The sequence below is a fragment of the Haliaeetus leucocephalus genome, unplaced genomic scaffold (genome assembly GCF_000737465.1).
Source record: "Haliaeetus leucocephalus isolate CR32 unplaced genomic scaffold, Haliaeetus_leucocephalus-4.0 Scaffold577, whole genome shotgun sequence".
NCBI classification, from domain to species: Eukaryota; Metazoa; Chordata; class Aves; order Accipitriformes; family Accipitridae; genus Haliaeetus; species Haliaeetus leucocephalus.
Genome location: NW_010973013.1, coordinates 2,199,557 through 2,216,626, shown reverse-complemented (window position 1 = coordinate 2,216,626; position 17,070 = coordinate 2,199,557). Strand labels below are relative to the sequence as shown.

Below are 17,070 nucleotides of genomic sequence, written 5' to 3'. Positions count from 1 at the left end.
CCCAGGAAAAAAAAACCCCCCCCCCCCCCCCCCGCAACAAGCTGTGCAAGAACAAAGAATGGGGCTCACTCCATGCCAAGAAGAGAGAGAAGGGTCTCTGTCCTCCTTTATACAGGAGGATAGAGGACATGAAAGAAAGAATGGCCCTGTTTATGCCAGGGGAACAGACTATGCTATAAACTCCCTGGCACAAGTTGCAGACATGCATGCACTGCCATTGAGCTCAGTTATTTTGAAAATAACCTATAGACCACTGCATGGGAACAATACTGCTCAGGTCCCATGATGTCTTCAAAACTTTCAAGGCATGAAAGGAGCAGGGAGAAGTGCAAGAAAGGACCGGGAGTCTCCAAAAAGCCATGAATAGGAAAGACTGCAGAGCAAGTAAGATGGTGTCACTAAAAGAAGTTCACAAAAAGGCAACTAACAAAGGTGTCTAAAAATTTGCTCGTCCCCGACATTTGACTGCTTCTGTCCACGTGGTCCAAGGGACTCTGCCTGTAAACCCAAGCTGCCCTTTCAAAAGCGCTGCAACACAAGCACTCACATTCTCAGCCTCTCGATAGGGCAGGGCAACAGGAAAAAACCAACACTGAGACCTGAAGACCAAACCACAGACCTCCCACTCCCCTCATACTCACTCACCTTAGAGAGGGTGAAACTGGTGTTCCCACCCATTTCCCTGGAGGTGCAAAAAAGCAGACACATTAAGGAGATATCCCAGAGTTGTGTGTTTGTCTCATCACAGGTGATATCCCCCATCCTCAGACAGGGCCCCAACCCTCTGTTGCAACATATGGGTTTTTTCCCTAGTGTAACACCTGAAGTAAGGGAAGCCCTCATGCCCACATGGTTCCCCAGGGGCTGCTGGCACGTGAAGTCTCCAAAGCACCATTTCTGCACAAGCAACCATCCTAGCATTGCCAGCAGGGCCTCCTGGCAAACTGATGGTGCATTAAAAACTGTTGTCCTTCTCCACAGTCTCAAACTTGAGCATGCTGCAAGAATCCCTTGTGTGGGCCTACCTCAACACTTCTTGAAAGGATAAGGCTAAAAGCGGTTTCAGCCACTGAGAATCCTGAGGTCTGAGAAACCCACAGCCAGCCTCTCCAAAGGAGATTGTGCTGCTTATTGCAGAGTAAAGTCTTTATGCTGCCCCCATTAGGCTAGAAAGACCAGACCATCCTACCATCCCAGAGAATTAGGCACTGTCAGAGGGGCACCAGCATCTCACCGAAGAACATGCTTCCTCGAGAATACCCGCAGGATGAATTCAGACTCCTGCTGAGGCTTCAGGGTGGATGGGACAATCACATAGATACCAGGTGCCAGGTGGAAGTCATGAGTCACTTCCCGCTCATCAAGGAAGACCTGGTGCTTGTTCACAGGCTGATGTCGGGTGAAGAAAGCTGGGGGCAGCTTTCTGTTGCTTTCCTGGTACTGTTAAGAGAAAAAACAGAAGAGAAATGTGTTCTGCACCAGCTGAACAAAGAGACAAAAGGCACGTGGAGAATTCACAGGCATGGCATAGACAGCCTGCCTTCACATCTCAGATATTTTTTTACAGCACAAGCAGATAACAGGGCCCAAAGGACTCAGTCTCCTCCCAGGACATGGTGGTTCTCACTACGCACTGCCCCTGCCCAATGTTAATATGACAAAGAACAGGTCTTCCTGCAACCTTATCAACAATATAATAGTACTTGCAAGGAACAGCAGCAAAGACTGGGGAAAAGAAGAGGCTCCTGTCAGAGTGGCTACTGCAAAAGTCATTTCTATACTGGCAGAAATGACTGCAGGCAAGAACTGCTCTAGAGACTGCTCTTCACTAGCCAGAACACCCCTCCTATCCCATAGGTACCACACACTTTGTCCCCAGCTTGTCCTTTGCACTAGGGATCTGGTAGCAGAGGGTTTTTCTGAGCACCTGTGATCTGAGCATACTGCAGGAGCAACCTAATCCCTAGCCCTGACTCCACATGTGTCCTTGATCTGCCTGGCACTCTTGGCTTTTATAGATGTTTTGCTCTGCAGCACTTTTCTGCAATAGGAGGATAGATAAAATGTTGATCCAGGCAACTCTGAACTCATTTTTAATGCCACCAAGTGCCCAGTACACAAGCCAAATAAATAATCCTGCTAGCTAAACCCACTGTCACCTTCTGATCTTGGCTGTTCCTCAAAACATTTAACCATTTTACTCCACAGCCTCAGAGTGGAGATGCTATTCCTCTTCCTTTGCCAGTATTTTTCTTACTAATAGAGCAATCTTTCTTCTGAAGGGTTCAGGGTTACTCCTCTTCATGCCCCTTATGTTAAATTCAAAGTTTTTATATTCCAGTCAATACTTTGTTGACTGTAGTTCCAATACCTTAGATGTTCTCAGCTTGCCATCTCTTTGTATTGATCTTGGCAACCGCTACAAACCTGAAATTAAAGTCCTGGCTGCCACCATTCCCCCTTGGGTGCAGCACAGCAGCGTGCTACGGCCACACTCGGACCCCCTCTGCCAGGAATTTTAACTCGCTTGTAACTCTGATAGTGCCCACAATATTTAAGTCAGGAAGGAGTAGCATCTTACCTCATGGTTACCATGCTGGAAATACAATAACTGAGAACACAATTGCGCTGCCCTGATCATACACCCAAACCAGCTCTTTGACAGCCCAAATTCAAAGGGAGTCTCATTTCAGAGGTGTTCTGAGTAGTAACAGAGTGGAAGATATACCCTTTCAAGACAAAAGGAGCTAAACCTTTCCCTCTTTTAAATAGCCCTCTGATGTCAGGGTCAAAATTGGGACTTACATCAGGGTTTAACTTCCAGGGCCCTTCCTCAGGTCTCAAAGGCTACTGGCTAAAGAAAATGCTAGAAAGCTGGCCTTCAGCTGGCCTGAGGAAGCTGAAAACACCTGTAGTGTCAGCTTCAGAGCATCCCCAGCCAGGAAGGAACCTGAGCTTCCCAGGAGACCCCTGACTTGCATGGAACATAGGCTCTGTTCCCACCCCATCCCAAGACTGGGAGGCAGCAGAAAGGTAGCTCTGGCTTCCCTGATTGCTGCAGTGAGTCCAGCTTAGACACAGCCAAGAATTGGGGCACCATCTTACAATTGCAGCAGGGACGAAGTGCTGATCAGGTAAACACTGATGCAACTTCTAATACCTTTGAAGACCTAGTGCAGAAGCTGAACAACTAATGCCCCATTTTAAGGCTTCTGAGCCCTGAGCCTTCCTGATACGGCTGCTTTTTGGAAGAGTCAGTGGATAGCTCTGCATTAATAGTGACTTACTGTGGTGCCTCACTGAACTCAAATACACTGTTACTAGCTGTCAGCCAAGGAGCAAAGGCAAACACAACACCTTCAGTGTTGTCATAACAGCTGCACCAATCCAGGTCCACCAGCAAACAGCCAGCAGCGGCGACAGGGGACTTACCTCTAGGTGCACCTGCAGGAAGAAGAGAAACAGAGCATCTGTCAGACATAGCCATATCATTGCTGGGAAGCAGCTACATACGCCCAGCTGGGGTCTTTGCCTTCAGAAATGTCAGCCCCTCCACCTGAAAACCCTGCCCCACAGCCATCTCTCCATAACCGTGTAAACTCACAGCAGCAACAAGAGCTGTGGCTCTGTTCACAGGAGGAGAGTGGGTCTGCAAGGCTCACAGATAAGCAAAGAATTGAGGCGGGGAAACTCTCACTCCTTCTAGTGATATCCACTTACCCCTGGATACACAGCGAACTAGCAGTATTCACACATGGGCAGCTGCCACATCATACTAGGAATACTTCTCAAGCACAATTTTACCATGGCAGCACTCTCCCTGCCTCAAAGTGGACTCCTGGCACCCTCTCCCAGCTCTTGCACATACTCTCAGAGAGAAAAAAATAAAGCCCCGTGTGCTCTGAAGCAAGTGGCATTTCTCACTGCTCTGCAGCCTCACACCCAGCATGCTGGAGAGGCAGCAAGCGGGCCACAGAGCCTGAGGGAGCCTGGCCCTGATGTGTGAGGAGACTGGGCACAGGCAAGGAGAAAAGAGCACGGATCACCCTGTGCATAGCAAAACTCTTGGTCTGCAAAGCTCTACAATTTACAGGGGCTGGAAATTTTCCTATTTGGTAAAAGCAAGAAAGGCAAAGAATTCTTCGCACCTTGTAGAGTGAAAATCCAATGAAGAGGTGAGGAGCTCGGTTCCGGTGTTTGCTGCTGTGTTTCTGCATCAGGGATATAACCACATTGCAGGAACCCAGGCTTTTCTTACTGTCTTCAGCTGGTAAAACTTTCAGCCAGTACTGAGGATTCATCCAAAAGGCGCCTAAGCAAAACAAGAAAAACATTTATGTCATTTGCCATCACAAAATCGGTTGCCAGCTTCCCACATGATGCCTGGCATCAGACTGAATAGGTCACAGGTTGTCTGGATCTCCAGACCTCGCAGGGATTTGATCTTAGGGTGCAGTTTACGAGTTTAGCAGTGCAACCACTAAGTAAGACAGGAGGAAGGCCCAGGAACAAGGAACTACATTTCCAGTCACCTGCAACTAAGAGGTCATTTTGTTTACAAATGTATCACTATTCCTTTATCACCTCTGGTATATGGGCTAGCTGACTTCAGACCCCACCTGCTCTGCTTCCAGAAAGGCTGAGGCTCTGCAATTCCCATTCAGTTTACTTAAAGTACCACTCCCTGGAGATGCTGAGGATACAAATTTTAACAGACAAGTTTAATGCCCCAAAGCAGCCCAGTGTTGGCAACTGATCCTAGGATTCTGCAGCTCATTTCATGCTATAACCAGCCTATTGCCCTGTGTTTGCGAGTCATGCAGCTTTTATGATAGCAGAAGCTAGTCAAGTCCTTCAGCTGCTTATTTCTGATGTTTGTGTGGACGTTTAAGCAGGAAGAGCATGTTTCTGTTGTCAGTTTCGTGTTAACAGGTATAAGGTGCTGGTAACTGCAACAGCAGAGCAATGCTACCCCACAGTCATCCAAAAGAGCACCTCTCACCATTACAGAATCCCAGACTTCCTCCTGCTGTACTTCCTTTAACCCATCTCCCACTCTTCAGGGAGTACATCCACTTCTTCCCATCTTCCTGGCTCATCAGGTCTGGAGTTAATTTACAGATCATCAGATCTACAAAATGGATCTTAAAATCTTGCAGAGACATCCTGAGAAAAGAGTGCCAAGAGACATCTTGTCAGCAGTTTAGTTTAGTCCATATGGCTTATAAAAAGAAAAGGAAAGGGAACAGGGAACTTCGAAGCCGCACCATTCTGTGTTACATATGGTAATGCTCATATTTTATTAGGCAGTAAAGAAGAGAGCGTCTGCTCCAACAGCAGCATCTAGCAGTAGCAAATGCACGACTAAGATTTCAGCAAAGTATAGTAGCACAGAGAGTAAAATAATATTGCCACCAAAGGGACCGCAGTGAAATGACACAGGCAACAACATTGCCACCTCTTGGCAGAAGCTGTGGAGAAACCAGGAACAAATATAAGGCAAGCAAGAGCTTCCCAAAGCTACCTTAAAAATAAAAGGCAGGACAAAAGTTCCTGAAAGCTGCCCATGTCTCCAGGAGCCCTGGGAGACCTGGCAGCATCCTGCTTCTCCCTCACTCCTGCCACTGAAGAACAGTGCATCTCTTCTGTGTCAGCACAGCTACTGCTTCTCATATCATCAAGCAGAGGAGGAGAGCAAGAAAGCAAGCATGGGCTGTTATAAAGCAGATCACATATGCCTCAACCTAAGTGGCAATGTGCTGCTTCATCTCCAGACGCAGCCCCAGAGCTACTGGCAAGGAGAGAAGAGGCAAGACTATGCCATTACCAGAATTCTCCATCGTCCTTCTTTTTCCTCAGCAAAATCTTCTCCTTCGGGCTCAGCAGCTCCCATTTGTAAGAGCTGAGGGGAAAAACATGAGGTGACTAACCAAATGTGTCCTCAAATTCAAGGTAGAGTACATAGCTTTCCTCTACGGAGGCCAAATCCCTGTCCCCATATATCTCAACATTTATACCCCACTAAACACAGGCCCCCTATGCCTTCAGCCACAGGAGACTCTCCACAAGCATTCTGGTCCCCATGAGCTGTAGCTAAGTGGCTCCAGTTTTCTCTGGCAGAAGCCAGAAATGCTCCATTTCCATTAGCCAGTCCATTCACTTGCACACACAGCTTCCAAGTGCTTAAAATATAAAAATCTAGACCTGTTTTGTTGGTTAATTTTCTGTCAAAGGAGACATAATAGGAAGAGTGTTTGGCATAATGAATGAATGACTAGGACAGCACAAGAGGCAGCTGGGAGTCATTTAAAAGGCAGGCCTACAGTATGTTGCTCATTATGCTCTTCAACAGGAACAGCTGGTATGTTGTCATTATGTGACAGACATGCATCAGAGAAGTTACTGCTCTGCAGACAAGGTGAAAGTCACCCAGATTCCCAACACCTCCCTATGCTCGTCCCTCCTCCATATCCCCAAGCCTCAGCTAACAGGGCCTGTGCAGGGAATGAAGTGAAGCTTGGAAGGAAGGAATATGCACCACTTCAAAGAGGAACAGGACACAAGTCTACAGTTGCCCATGGTCTAGAATGCAAAACACTGTCTTTCATAGATCCCAATCAAAAAATTCAGGCAGATGCAAAACAGGGCCCATTTGCCTCACTAGTTGCTTCTTCTGATCGGATACACAATTGTAGTTCCCCAAATAGCCAGGACGGAGGACTCCTTTGCAGTCACCCAGCTCCAACACTTTCCCACCCATGGAGGACTTAGCACAGTCTCTCCTGTGATAAAGGGCTGTGTGCCCTGAAACATGCTTTTTGTTTAGAGCCTTCTGCACAGCTATCTGTCACTTTGCATGCCATCAAGATCACAGCAACATGGTCGGCATCTGGTGTTCATATTATGTTTCCTCTGACTTTCAGTGAATGGAAAAGCGGAACTGAGCTTGTTGAAGCTGCACGTGTGAAGTGAGCCCAACTACGTGAGCACTACCTGCTGGAGAAATACACATCTATCGAGTCATTGCTTTGACACCAGACGGTCTGTGCAAGCAACTGTTACTTACCCTAATGCTGCTCTCAGCACTAATTCATGCCTGAAGATGGCAGCATCTTTCCTCCGAGAAACCCTTCCTCCCACTCAGCATCAAACCTTCCCTTTTTTAAATTCACCTGTCACTCCAGTCTCCCTTCCATTCAATTTTTCCCCATGGATTTCTCAGTCTCACTAGGTTTTCTGGTCCACATTGACAGGTCACCTGTATAAAACAGTAACACTGTGCTTACCAAGGTCTCAGCAGTTCTCATCTGGTTTATATCACTGTACTATGTCAGATATTAACAAAGATTTTGTTTGTTCTCATATATGCCAGCAAGTATGATGATAAAAATCTGTGAACAACTCTGAATGCTGGAACAAAAAGATTAAGAAGCTTTATCTTACCTTCTATAACTGAAACCAGAGACCTCACAGTTTCCTAATTTGGAGGATTGTCCATAAATTCCTCTTCCTTTCCAACATCTGCTCATTTTGTGCTTATGTGGGGGCAGGATTGTACTACTGTGAAAGCTAAGTCCTACCCCAGTGCAATGGCATAGCACAATGCAGCCCACGGGGTAACCACATAGATTAGTGTCTCCTGAAATGGGATGCCATGGTGGGACAAGAGGGAGCCAGGCTGACTAGGGGCTTTGTTGGCAGCATACAGCTCCATGTGCTCACTCAGTCCCTTACTCCTGCCTGGCTCTTCATCCCATCAGAGGAGCCAGACTGACAGACATGTCGCTGATAAAGTCCATACCTAAAACCCTCCTGCTGTGTGTGGGAGACAGGTGTGCATCATCCAGCTCATAGTATCACTTCCAGCTTCCCTAGTATCTCTTGCTAGAGGTACTGAATGTGCTTTCACCCACAAAGCCCCACAAAGTTCTTCACTACCCTTGTCAACCTCCTTTTGAGGTTGGACAAGATAGTCATCCATCAATCCAGGAGGAGAAAGCTTGAGCCTTCTCCCAGTCTTTGGGACCTATTATTTTACTGTCCCTTACCTCTAGACAAATATCCTTAGGGGACTCCCAATGATACTTCTGCAGATCAGTGGGGTCTACCTGGTAGTCTGCACAGGAGCCTAGTTCAGTTCCCTTACTTTAGCCTTGACTCACATTCCCATTTGCAGTTTTTCATGTTTTGGCCCTTGTATTCAGTTATCTTTACTTCTCTATGGCCTCTCCTCTGACTTCAGATGAAGGCTTTTTACCTGAAGTAGGTTTCAGCACATCCTCCCAGCATCCCCAAAGGCCAGTTCTTTCATCCTTAACAGCTAAGATTTATTTGTAGGTGATGCTCTCAGCAGAGCCCTGTGAATCATTCCCACCCTTAGAGATATGCTGATCTATAACCATTGTCCTTTACATCAGGTTCATGATACTAAAGTGGACACACTTGAAAGTGAATCTTTACAAAGCACGCAGCCTCTTTTAGCCTTAGACTAAGAGAAGAGCATTGGGGGCAGAGATACAGTAGTTGCCCTGATTAAGGGTTGAACCTATGACTGCAATAAAAATTGCTGACATCCAAACAAACCTGGACCCAGGACATTAGGGCTAGTCTTACCTTTCTAATACCGGTTACTGTGTAGGCATGGCCAGCAACAAGCCCATTCTTCAGGACCTTTGTGGCCTGTATACAAGGAAGAGAAACAGAAGGAAAATAAACCTTTCATGCTATCCCTACTTACACAGCAGACTCATACCAATACTAGAGACCTGTACCTGTGTAAGCAACAACTCTCAAAGCAAATGGAGAATGGTTTGAACTGAAAAAAAAATTAAGTCTAAGCTCCTAACAGCCATATTTTGCAGTATGTTTGGAATTGGAAGGTAGATTGGGAAGGTCTCTTCCTAAATTTGGATCTTTGACTAGAGACCATCTCACTTTTTAAAAGTCCGGGAGGTTAGGTTTTTATTTTCAGAATAGTAGGGCTTCCCAACAGCTGAAATGTTAGCATAAGGCTTGGAAGCCAAGACCTGAATTCATGTTCTGAACTACACACCTCTCTCTATCTTAGCTATAAGCTTATTCCATGAGTCTCTGTGCCTCACTGTAAAAGTGGAACATTTATTTAACAAAAAGAGGAATCCTTATTTAATAGAGGTTCTTTGATAGATAAACCAGTTCCTAAATGTATACAACAGGGAGCTGAAAGCAGCAGGGAATCAATCCATGTGCAAACTTTAACATTAAGAATGTGATTTCTACAGAAAGTCATGTGTGGCAGCTTTGATACTTTTTGAGTCACAATGACTAGCTGAGCAGAGGGAAACAGATCTGGAAAGGCTTTTAGCTGTGAAGCCATTTCATGTCACTCCAAGTCTCACCCCTAAATGTGTATGACAGCCCATGAGAGATCTGCTGTAGGTTGCTCTTGTCAGGATATCCCACAGATCAGGAGGAGCTGCTGCAAGATTGATCCTTATATTAACACCACCTGTAAAATCCACCAAGGCTTCTGAAACTTGCCCAATCTGCAGATCTTCATAGGAGCCATAGAGTCTAGCAAAAAAGAAATCAATATATTCTTGGGGTTATAGTCACAGATGATAGGTCAAGGAAGGCTGTAACTAACTCATGTTTACTTTAGGGGAATCCTTCTCATTTAGGAATCTAACAAATTGCCTCCAAGATTGGCCATAGTCTGAAAGGGACTCTTCACTCCCTATCATCCCTCACTGCACAGTAGTGAGACCATGTGCATCACTACTTCTTTGATAACTCTGCCTCAGCGAATGTTGTCTGAATATATCACCAGATAATGATACAGTGCCTTGAGAGTTCAGTCTCCAATCCGATTTTCTTCACCACTGCAGAGCAACTTTCTCAGCTCTTTCCGTTCTGATGATAACCCCAAATGGAAATAACTGAACTTTCTCTCCTTTGCTGTGATCTTTTTCTCATTGTTAACTAGGATTTTTCCTTGCAGACATTACTTCAGCCCAAGATTAACACACTCCACCAGTTACGCCTTGTTGCTTATCTTCTTAGTCCTGATAAACCACATGAGACAAAACACCCTGAAGAGAAGCCAGCATTCTCCCCTGTGCCATGTGACTTGTTGAATGCGTCAGCTGTGGGGAACCCCAGAGCGGGAACTTCTACCAAAACCAAAGTGCAATTCTTCAGCAGGCCCCCAAAGTAAAACTCATTGGGAGGTTTTCAAATTGATAATGCATCAAAGGAGGCATCAGAAATCATTCACCCTTGAAAATCCCTATCTGTGGCCTTCCACTCCTCTGTGGTATTTACAAGGCAGGCATCATCCTAGCCAATACACTCCAAACAATGACAACAGAGGACAATTCCCCAGGATAGGTCTGTTTTCACACCTACTCCTAAACCCTTGGGTTTAAACTCAAGGGCCTGGATGGATAACAGCTACTGCAGTGGCAGCTTTTACTGTGTAGTAACAGAAAGATAAGAACCATTTAGTAGACTCCAAATGTGGCAAGGCCTAGGAGGTGCATTTATAAACAAGAACAAACCACATTGGCACCAACCAACATATTTTAGAGAGACTATTTGAATAACTTGGAATGAGTCACTTACTTAGCATATGCCTTCTCCAGAAGGGCTCCCCAGAACACGTTCTTAGAGACTGAGGAAACAAAGACCAGCTCCCCCATCTCGTTCACCGGCAGGCGATCATCAATCACCACATCAACCCATTCACCAAAGTGCCAGAACTGTCAGGGGAAAAGAATAAGCTGATGTTTCCCTTGGAGGGGACCTCCACTTTAAACAACAGCAAAGGCAAGATAGCTTAGCTGGGGGCACAGGATGAGCTGCCTTGGGGGGAGGGCTGCTTTGGGTCGGGGGATGTGCTGATACACCCACAAAGCCAACTCCTCAGCTCCACCCTGCCAGAGGAGAAAACAAAGCACATACCAGGAGTAAAAGGATTAAGCAGGGAAATTAGACACAGCTAGGCTTCTGGGAAGATGTTCCTAACTGCAGGGCAGCAGAATTGCAACAAGAGCTGGGAAAAGGGGTAGAAGGTTAGAGCAGATATGCTCAAGTCCAGCTGACTGTTGCCACTATGGATGAAGACTTTTGTCTGGATTAAAATATGGGTAGGGTACAGCTGGAGAGAAGGGCCAAGCGGAGGTATATCCTCCCAGTGGCTTGTAGTTGATCCACTGCCTGCACTGCTTTGTGGGAGGGGTGATGGGCTACTCTCCAGGCCAGGATATGCTCTGGCCACTTGCCACTGGCCAAGGGGAACCGTGTACAAATTATCTAAGGGTGTGGCACAAAACGTAACAGAGGATTTCTGAAGATCTCCCACGCTCTGGGGGAGCAGATGTACCCGGAAGTGGAAAATGCCAGCATATTTCCTCTCAAAGCTCTGGTTTTGTGGCACGACTACAGCCAAGATGTCCTGGTGGAACGTCAGGGCTTCCAGGGCCGCCAGGAACCAGCAGTTCTCTGCGCCAAGACAAACGGACACATGCAGTTGGCTGAAAAGTGAGAGTTGTCAGCCAAGTTCAGGAACACCACCAAGATGCTAGCAGAAGAGCCGTTGTGCTGATGTCTTTACAATTATAAGAAATCATACACAGAAAATGAGATGATCCAGACGTGTGCTTTATTTAACCAAACCATGATTGGTTTATAATTGTTCTCTCATGATCTTTTCATTTGGATACTGTTTGGTTAAATAAGAAGTTTAGCAAGAAATAGCTCTTAATGGAAACATTCCAGTTTTTTAATGACATTGCATGTTTTTTTCTGTTCTCTGTAAAGGCACACTATTAAAAAAAAAAACTTTTCCCTTTTTCTTTGAAAACATTAACTTTTCAGAAGAGAAAAATCATTTCCAATGGATCTCACATGCAAGACTGTACTTATCAGACTTTGTGTTTTAAGGGCTTAAAGCACTTAAAAATAAATTTAGTCCTGCCCCTACCTGTTTTGCAGATGACAATATAGCTTTTTACTTTAGGTAACATGGGCATAAAAATGATTTTTCTAACTGCTCAGCTGGGAAGAGAATGCACTCACACTAACCCTTAGATACAAAGATAGTGAAAGTCTCAGATTTTCCTGCTTCTGTGGTCTATGTTCAATTGTCGTCAAGCAGCAACATTACAGACCAGTAAAAGCACAGGATCACTTCCTATTGCAGTACTAGCATGCACAGAAGCAACACAGAGAGTGGCAATTTCAGCTTGTGGAGACACCTCTCACTCTTCAAATCCCACCTTGAAGCTTGCCAGGTTTTTTACTGAGCCTATCCCATCCTAATGATTGCTTCATCCACACTATGCCAAGTGAGGAGATAAGTATATGTGCACCTTCTATTTCTATGCCAAGTTTTATACAGTCAAAATTCCACACAAAATGTTATCTTGTATAAGAATACTTAGATATTTATACAAAGGAGCCTCCTTACCCACCAATCCTTGGCAGAGATCAAGTTGCTTTCTGTTTGCAGCATAAAATACCGGACTTCTGTGCAAAGCCTGGGAAGCACACAACCAAAAAGAAAAGAGGGAGAGAGTCGAGTCAATAACATGAGCTGATTTAGCTTGAAGCCAAGGACTTTCTGCCTGCAGAGCTGCGACCTTGTAAGATGGGAAATCCAGTGAGTTCCTAGTCTAGGATGTAAAAACCTCATAGATATGTGACACAAAACACTCCCTCTGCCGGTTCAAAGCTTTCAAAATACTTAGGATCCCTTTGTCCCAGCAGATATTGTTCTGGTTCAGGTATAGCTTCAGTATTATCATGTGCTAAGGCTAATCTGAAACAAGCCTGGGCACACATCTGTGTTTGGTCTACATTGAATTTGGTCTCAGACATAAGCCACTGGTGCTCAGATGCATCACCACAGGTCTCCACGAACACCTTGCTGAGAAGACAACCCTTCAGACCTGCCAGCCCTGCTCCTCTGTAATTGCTGACAGGTTTCAGCCAAAAGAGGCTACGATGGCAGAACATAACTGTTCAAACTTTCAGCTAACCTAGCTGATATCTCCACAATTTGCCTGACAATCGAGCTACAGACTAACCGATGGCTGCTACAAAAGTTCCTGTTGCTGTGACAAGAGTGGGTCTGTGAATAATTGTTCAGAGAGAATTTTTTTTTTTTTCCCTCTCACAAGTGCCTCTGGGGTCAAATTAATAAACTAAGTGTCAAACTTACGTTTCACTCTAATGACCCACAAATTGCTCAAGCTAATTTTCTCACTGTTGGCTTCCCCTTCAGGCAGTAGCACAGAAACAGCAAACCCTCAGAAGGCAGTCACAGTAATTAGACACCAACCCCTATCCTTGGTGAGTTTGGGTGTTCAGTTTGCAGGCCATCAGTCATAGATGCAGCAAGCTACAAGCCTGCAGGCTGAATAGCAGAATCTCAGCGTTTCCTCTGCAGCATAAGGACTGAAGGATGCACAGCATCTCTCTTCAGAGAGCCTTTGCTGGGCTAGGTTTGGCATTCAGAACAAATGGCAGCCTTCTTGATGAGGCAGTTTTAGAGCAGCTGAATGGTGGACTGAGAGACAGAAGGTTTCAAGTCCATTCCAATATCCCTGGGGTGGAGGGACACCTGAAGGGTTTTGTAGAGGCCAGGACTCATATTGACCTTTCCCTCCCAAATACCTTTATGCTGACATAACTGCCTCAGCCACAGTGCCCGGCACAACCCAGCTCAGGCTCCTGAGGACTGCACTCTTCCTCTGCCTGCAAATCCTGACTTAACACAAACCATATGCGAGACTGAATTATGTATGAAACTCTGAGAACCAGGGCTGCTATTCCCAAGCTCTCCTGCTTGCTTTGCAAAGGTGCCTCTACTTTCCCAGTGATTTTCATGACTTTTGCAGAAACTCAGCCCTTCTAAGAAATTGGTTAAATCTGACAAAATATGACAGCTAGAAAATAACTTATCTAGGAGATGCTATCTGCTATTACCTGGCAGAATTCCTTTACAGATACGGTAACATAAGGAGTCAGTGCTACTGTAATTCTCAGATAATTCTATACGTGGCTTTCAAGAAGATCTGATTGTCAATACGTTGCTTAGTGCCTCAGTAAGAACAGAACTGCCATTGTTATTAACAGGCTTTATCTAACTGTGCCAGGCCCCTGTTCTGGCCTCCTAGACTTCTTATCTATCCATTTGTTATGAGAACTTGCTCTGTGACCAGCCCTTGCAACCAGGTGTCTCTTGTTGTGATGTTCAGTTTAAGCATGGGATACCAGCAAAGGCCTTGGAAATATGGAAACAAGTAGAAAACAGAGCCTCCAGAACTAAAAACAACTCACTGTCTGATGACCAATTACTGGTCATGGTAGAAGCTCAACCTTGAGAGCTGGGAAAAGATTGGTCTAAGTACAATAGACTAAACAGTTAAGCAGGAAAAAAACAGCCCAGCAAGAAGATAAGGCACCTGCCGCTGCTGGTGGAAGTCGCAGCCTCCAGCATCACAACAGTATGTGGGCCATGGGAAAGGGGTCAATGGCTAAGAACTGTCTAGAAACTCAGAAATCTTCTAAAAGGTCAAGACCTTGAATTCTGGGGAGAGGGATCATCGCCATGAGAACTGTCATCATGGAATCATGGTGGGATCATCAGACCTGTGAGCTCCAAGGACACCAGCTCGCCTCACTCCCTTCACCTGCTATTTCTGCCTGCTCTGAGCATTACTGGATATAAACAGAACAAAGCTAGTTATGATTTTGGGCAACAAATGCTTCAAAGGCAATTATGAAACTCCATGTACCCCAGCCTCTAAAATGACGGCTGATACAATAAGTGTGATCTCTGGAGGCATTAAGGCACAGCTAAATTAAAGTCTAAGAGTAGTCTGCTCAATGCTAACACTATTTGCTGGCTATCATGAGATTATTCACTGAAAGTCACTTACATGTGGCCTCTTCCACTGTAAATTTCCGGGTAGTTTCTTTAGCAGTGCTCCCGTTCCAATAGAGCTGATGTTAGCAGGGAAGCTGTCATCTGTGAACAGGCATTTGTTCTTCAAGCACATCTCCAGCAAGGCCTGGTAGTTCTGCTGGATGGGTGGGGTGTGTTTTTGAAAGACACTCCTGCCTAAAGGCACAGGTGACTTCTTTTTTTTCAAGCACGGTAGAAAAGGCATGGCAATGTCCATAGTAACACCAGGCTAATTTCTTCCACTGAGGATTCTGCAGGGATCTCGCCCTGCACAGTCCTGCCAGAAACTCCTTGTTTCTTGGGATGAGGTGTGTCTTCTCCAGAAGAATTACTGATCATTAAAATAAGTGTAAAAAGTTAGTTTAATCATGGCTTTTAAAATCTTCTCTTTAGCTAGCAGGGGGATGTGTGGGAATGGCAGTCCCAGGAGAAGTGGGGGACCCATCTGATTCTAATCTAGCACCTATTCCTGCATTTTCAAGGTTTTATATTCGCTGTAGATCTGAGTGAAATCAAAATGAGTGACCCCATTGACTTTTATTGGGGCTTTGAAGCCATAGATATGGCTATTATCAGTCTCCCTCTGGACTACTTAGGCTCTCCAGGATATTTTCATAATGGGCTGCAACATGAATGACAGTCTATTCAATCACATTCTGGCATGTGGACATTTTCCCTCCCCAAAAAAGAAAAATAGCGAGATAAACCAAAGGCTAACAGAAAAATGGAATACATTAGGTGTTACAAAGCCGTTACTCACAACTCCCCAATGGTTATTTTGCCCTTTTTTCCTCATTTTGGAGAATGATACAATCTCCCCCAAGAGATCACATACCATCTTGCTGATTACCACAGATTCACACATGAAATCGCATGCTGAGAGTTTTTTTTCTTGTAACGTTCAAGACAGATGTTTCTCATCCCCCCACTGAAAACAGCAAAGAGAGATTTCATAGCCCTTCTTAATTTTAGCAGCTATGCTAAACATTAGCCGCCATCACCTTTTGCTGTAAGTGGTGGCTCCTGGGAGAAATCATGATTAAAATCTCAGCAGGCAAATCACACCCATCAGTGGTAACAAGGTGATCATAATCATTGCCTTCTCATTACAGTGTGGACTGAAAAAACTAATCTAGATACAAAGTTCAATAAATGGTTCACAAGCCATAATGATACAGTATTTGGAAGGCTTCCCTGCAGAGGAGGCTCTCCAAATCTCCAAAATCACTGCCCCGGGCACCCAAGGAAAGTGGTCTCAGTTAGGAACCAGTTGATTGTTACTCCCATTGAAGCTGAAGGTCACTGGTGTTCCCTGTGAGAAACCATACAACCGCAGATTGCACTGTCCTCCCACACAGAGCCCTCATTTGTTATAAAACCATTCTACAACTGATCCACAAGGCTTGATCCTTAAGGGCAACAAACAGAAAAATCTTCAAAATATAACCCTGGAAACAAAACTTCAATTTTCTATTGTACAGTAGACATTTCAGACCTGAAAAAGGATTTAAGTGCCTAACAACTTGCCTACTTTTTCTCCAGATGAAAAATACTGTCTCCCCTCCAAACCTTGCTTTTTTACAGCCATTGACCTTCACGGCTACAACAACATGAGCAACAGACAGAGAGATAGATTTAAGAGAAAAACAAGAGGAAGAAAACAGCCTGGAGACTGGCTGCACTTTATATAGACAGACAAAACACATATGAAGAAGAATTTCTCATTTTGCTGCTCCCCAGGAAAAGAAATGGTGAGCAATTGACATACTTTGAGCTACACTGAAGAGCAAATACTTGAGACTTGATTTTTGGTTGTGCAGAGCATTCACAATGCCTGATAAAATCATTGTAACCCTTCACCAGTTCTCACCTCAGTCTGGCATTTACTTGAAAAAGAACTAAACTTTATAGATAGGCCTTGAAACCCTGAGATAGTATGAAAAAAGCAATGCTTTCAAAAATGGAGGTTTAAATCACCTGAATATGTAGCCTTACTTTCAAGAAACTCAGCCAGCAGCCCCAACTGTAACAGTGTGTGTTGAGAGTCAATGATGCAGCTACTTGATATGTTTTGAAAACCTCCCAGCTGAACCTGCCTGTAGGTGTATTGTTAAACTCTT

At 45.0% G+C, this 17,070-nt stretch overlaps 1 protein-coding gene across 1 annotated transcript in view; it reads right to left on the bottom strand.

Moving 5' to 3' along the window:
• CAPN14 (calpain 14) overlaps positions 1-15,167 on the bottom strand; it is a 22,024-nt gene extending 6,857 nt beyond the window's left edge. Inside the window, exons 1-12 of the mRNA XM_010577846.1 lie at positions 14,925-15,167; positions 12,449-12,518; positions 11,363-11,481; positions 10,603-10,739; positions 9,378-9,552; positions 8,614-8,679; positions 7,173-7,258; positions 5,828-5,902; positions 5,003-5,166; positions 4,149-4,312; positions 1,235-1,440; positions 646-682 (exon numbers count right to left, since the gene is read on the bottom strand). Coding sequence (XP_010576148.1) covers positions 646-682; positions 1,235-1,440; positions 4,149-4,312; positions 5,003-5,166; positions 5,828-5,902; positions 7,173-7,258; positions 8,614-8,679; positions 9,378-9,552; positions 10,603-10,739; positions 11,363-11,481; positions 12,449-12,518; positions 14,925-15,167 — 1,542 coding nt within the window. The remainder of the gene's footprint in view (positions 1-645; positions 683-1,234; positions 1,441-4,148; positions 4,313-5,002; positions 5,167-5,827; positions 5,903-7,172; positions 7,259-8,613; positions 8,680-9,377; positions 9,553-10,602; positions 10,740-11,362; positions 11,482-12,448; positions 12,519-14,924) is intronic.
• Positions 15,168-17,070: the final 1,903 nt, after the last annotated feature.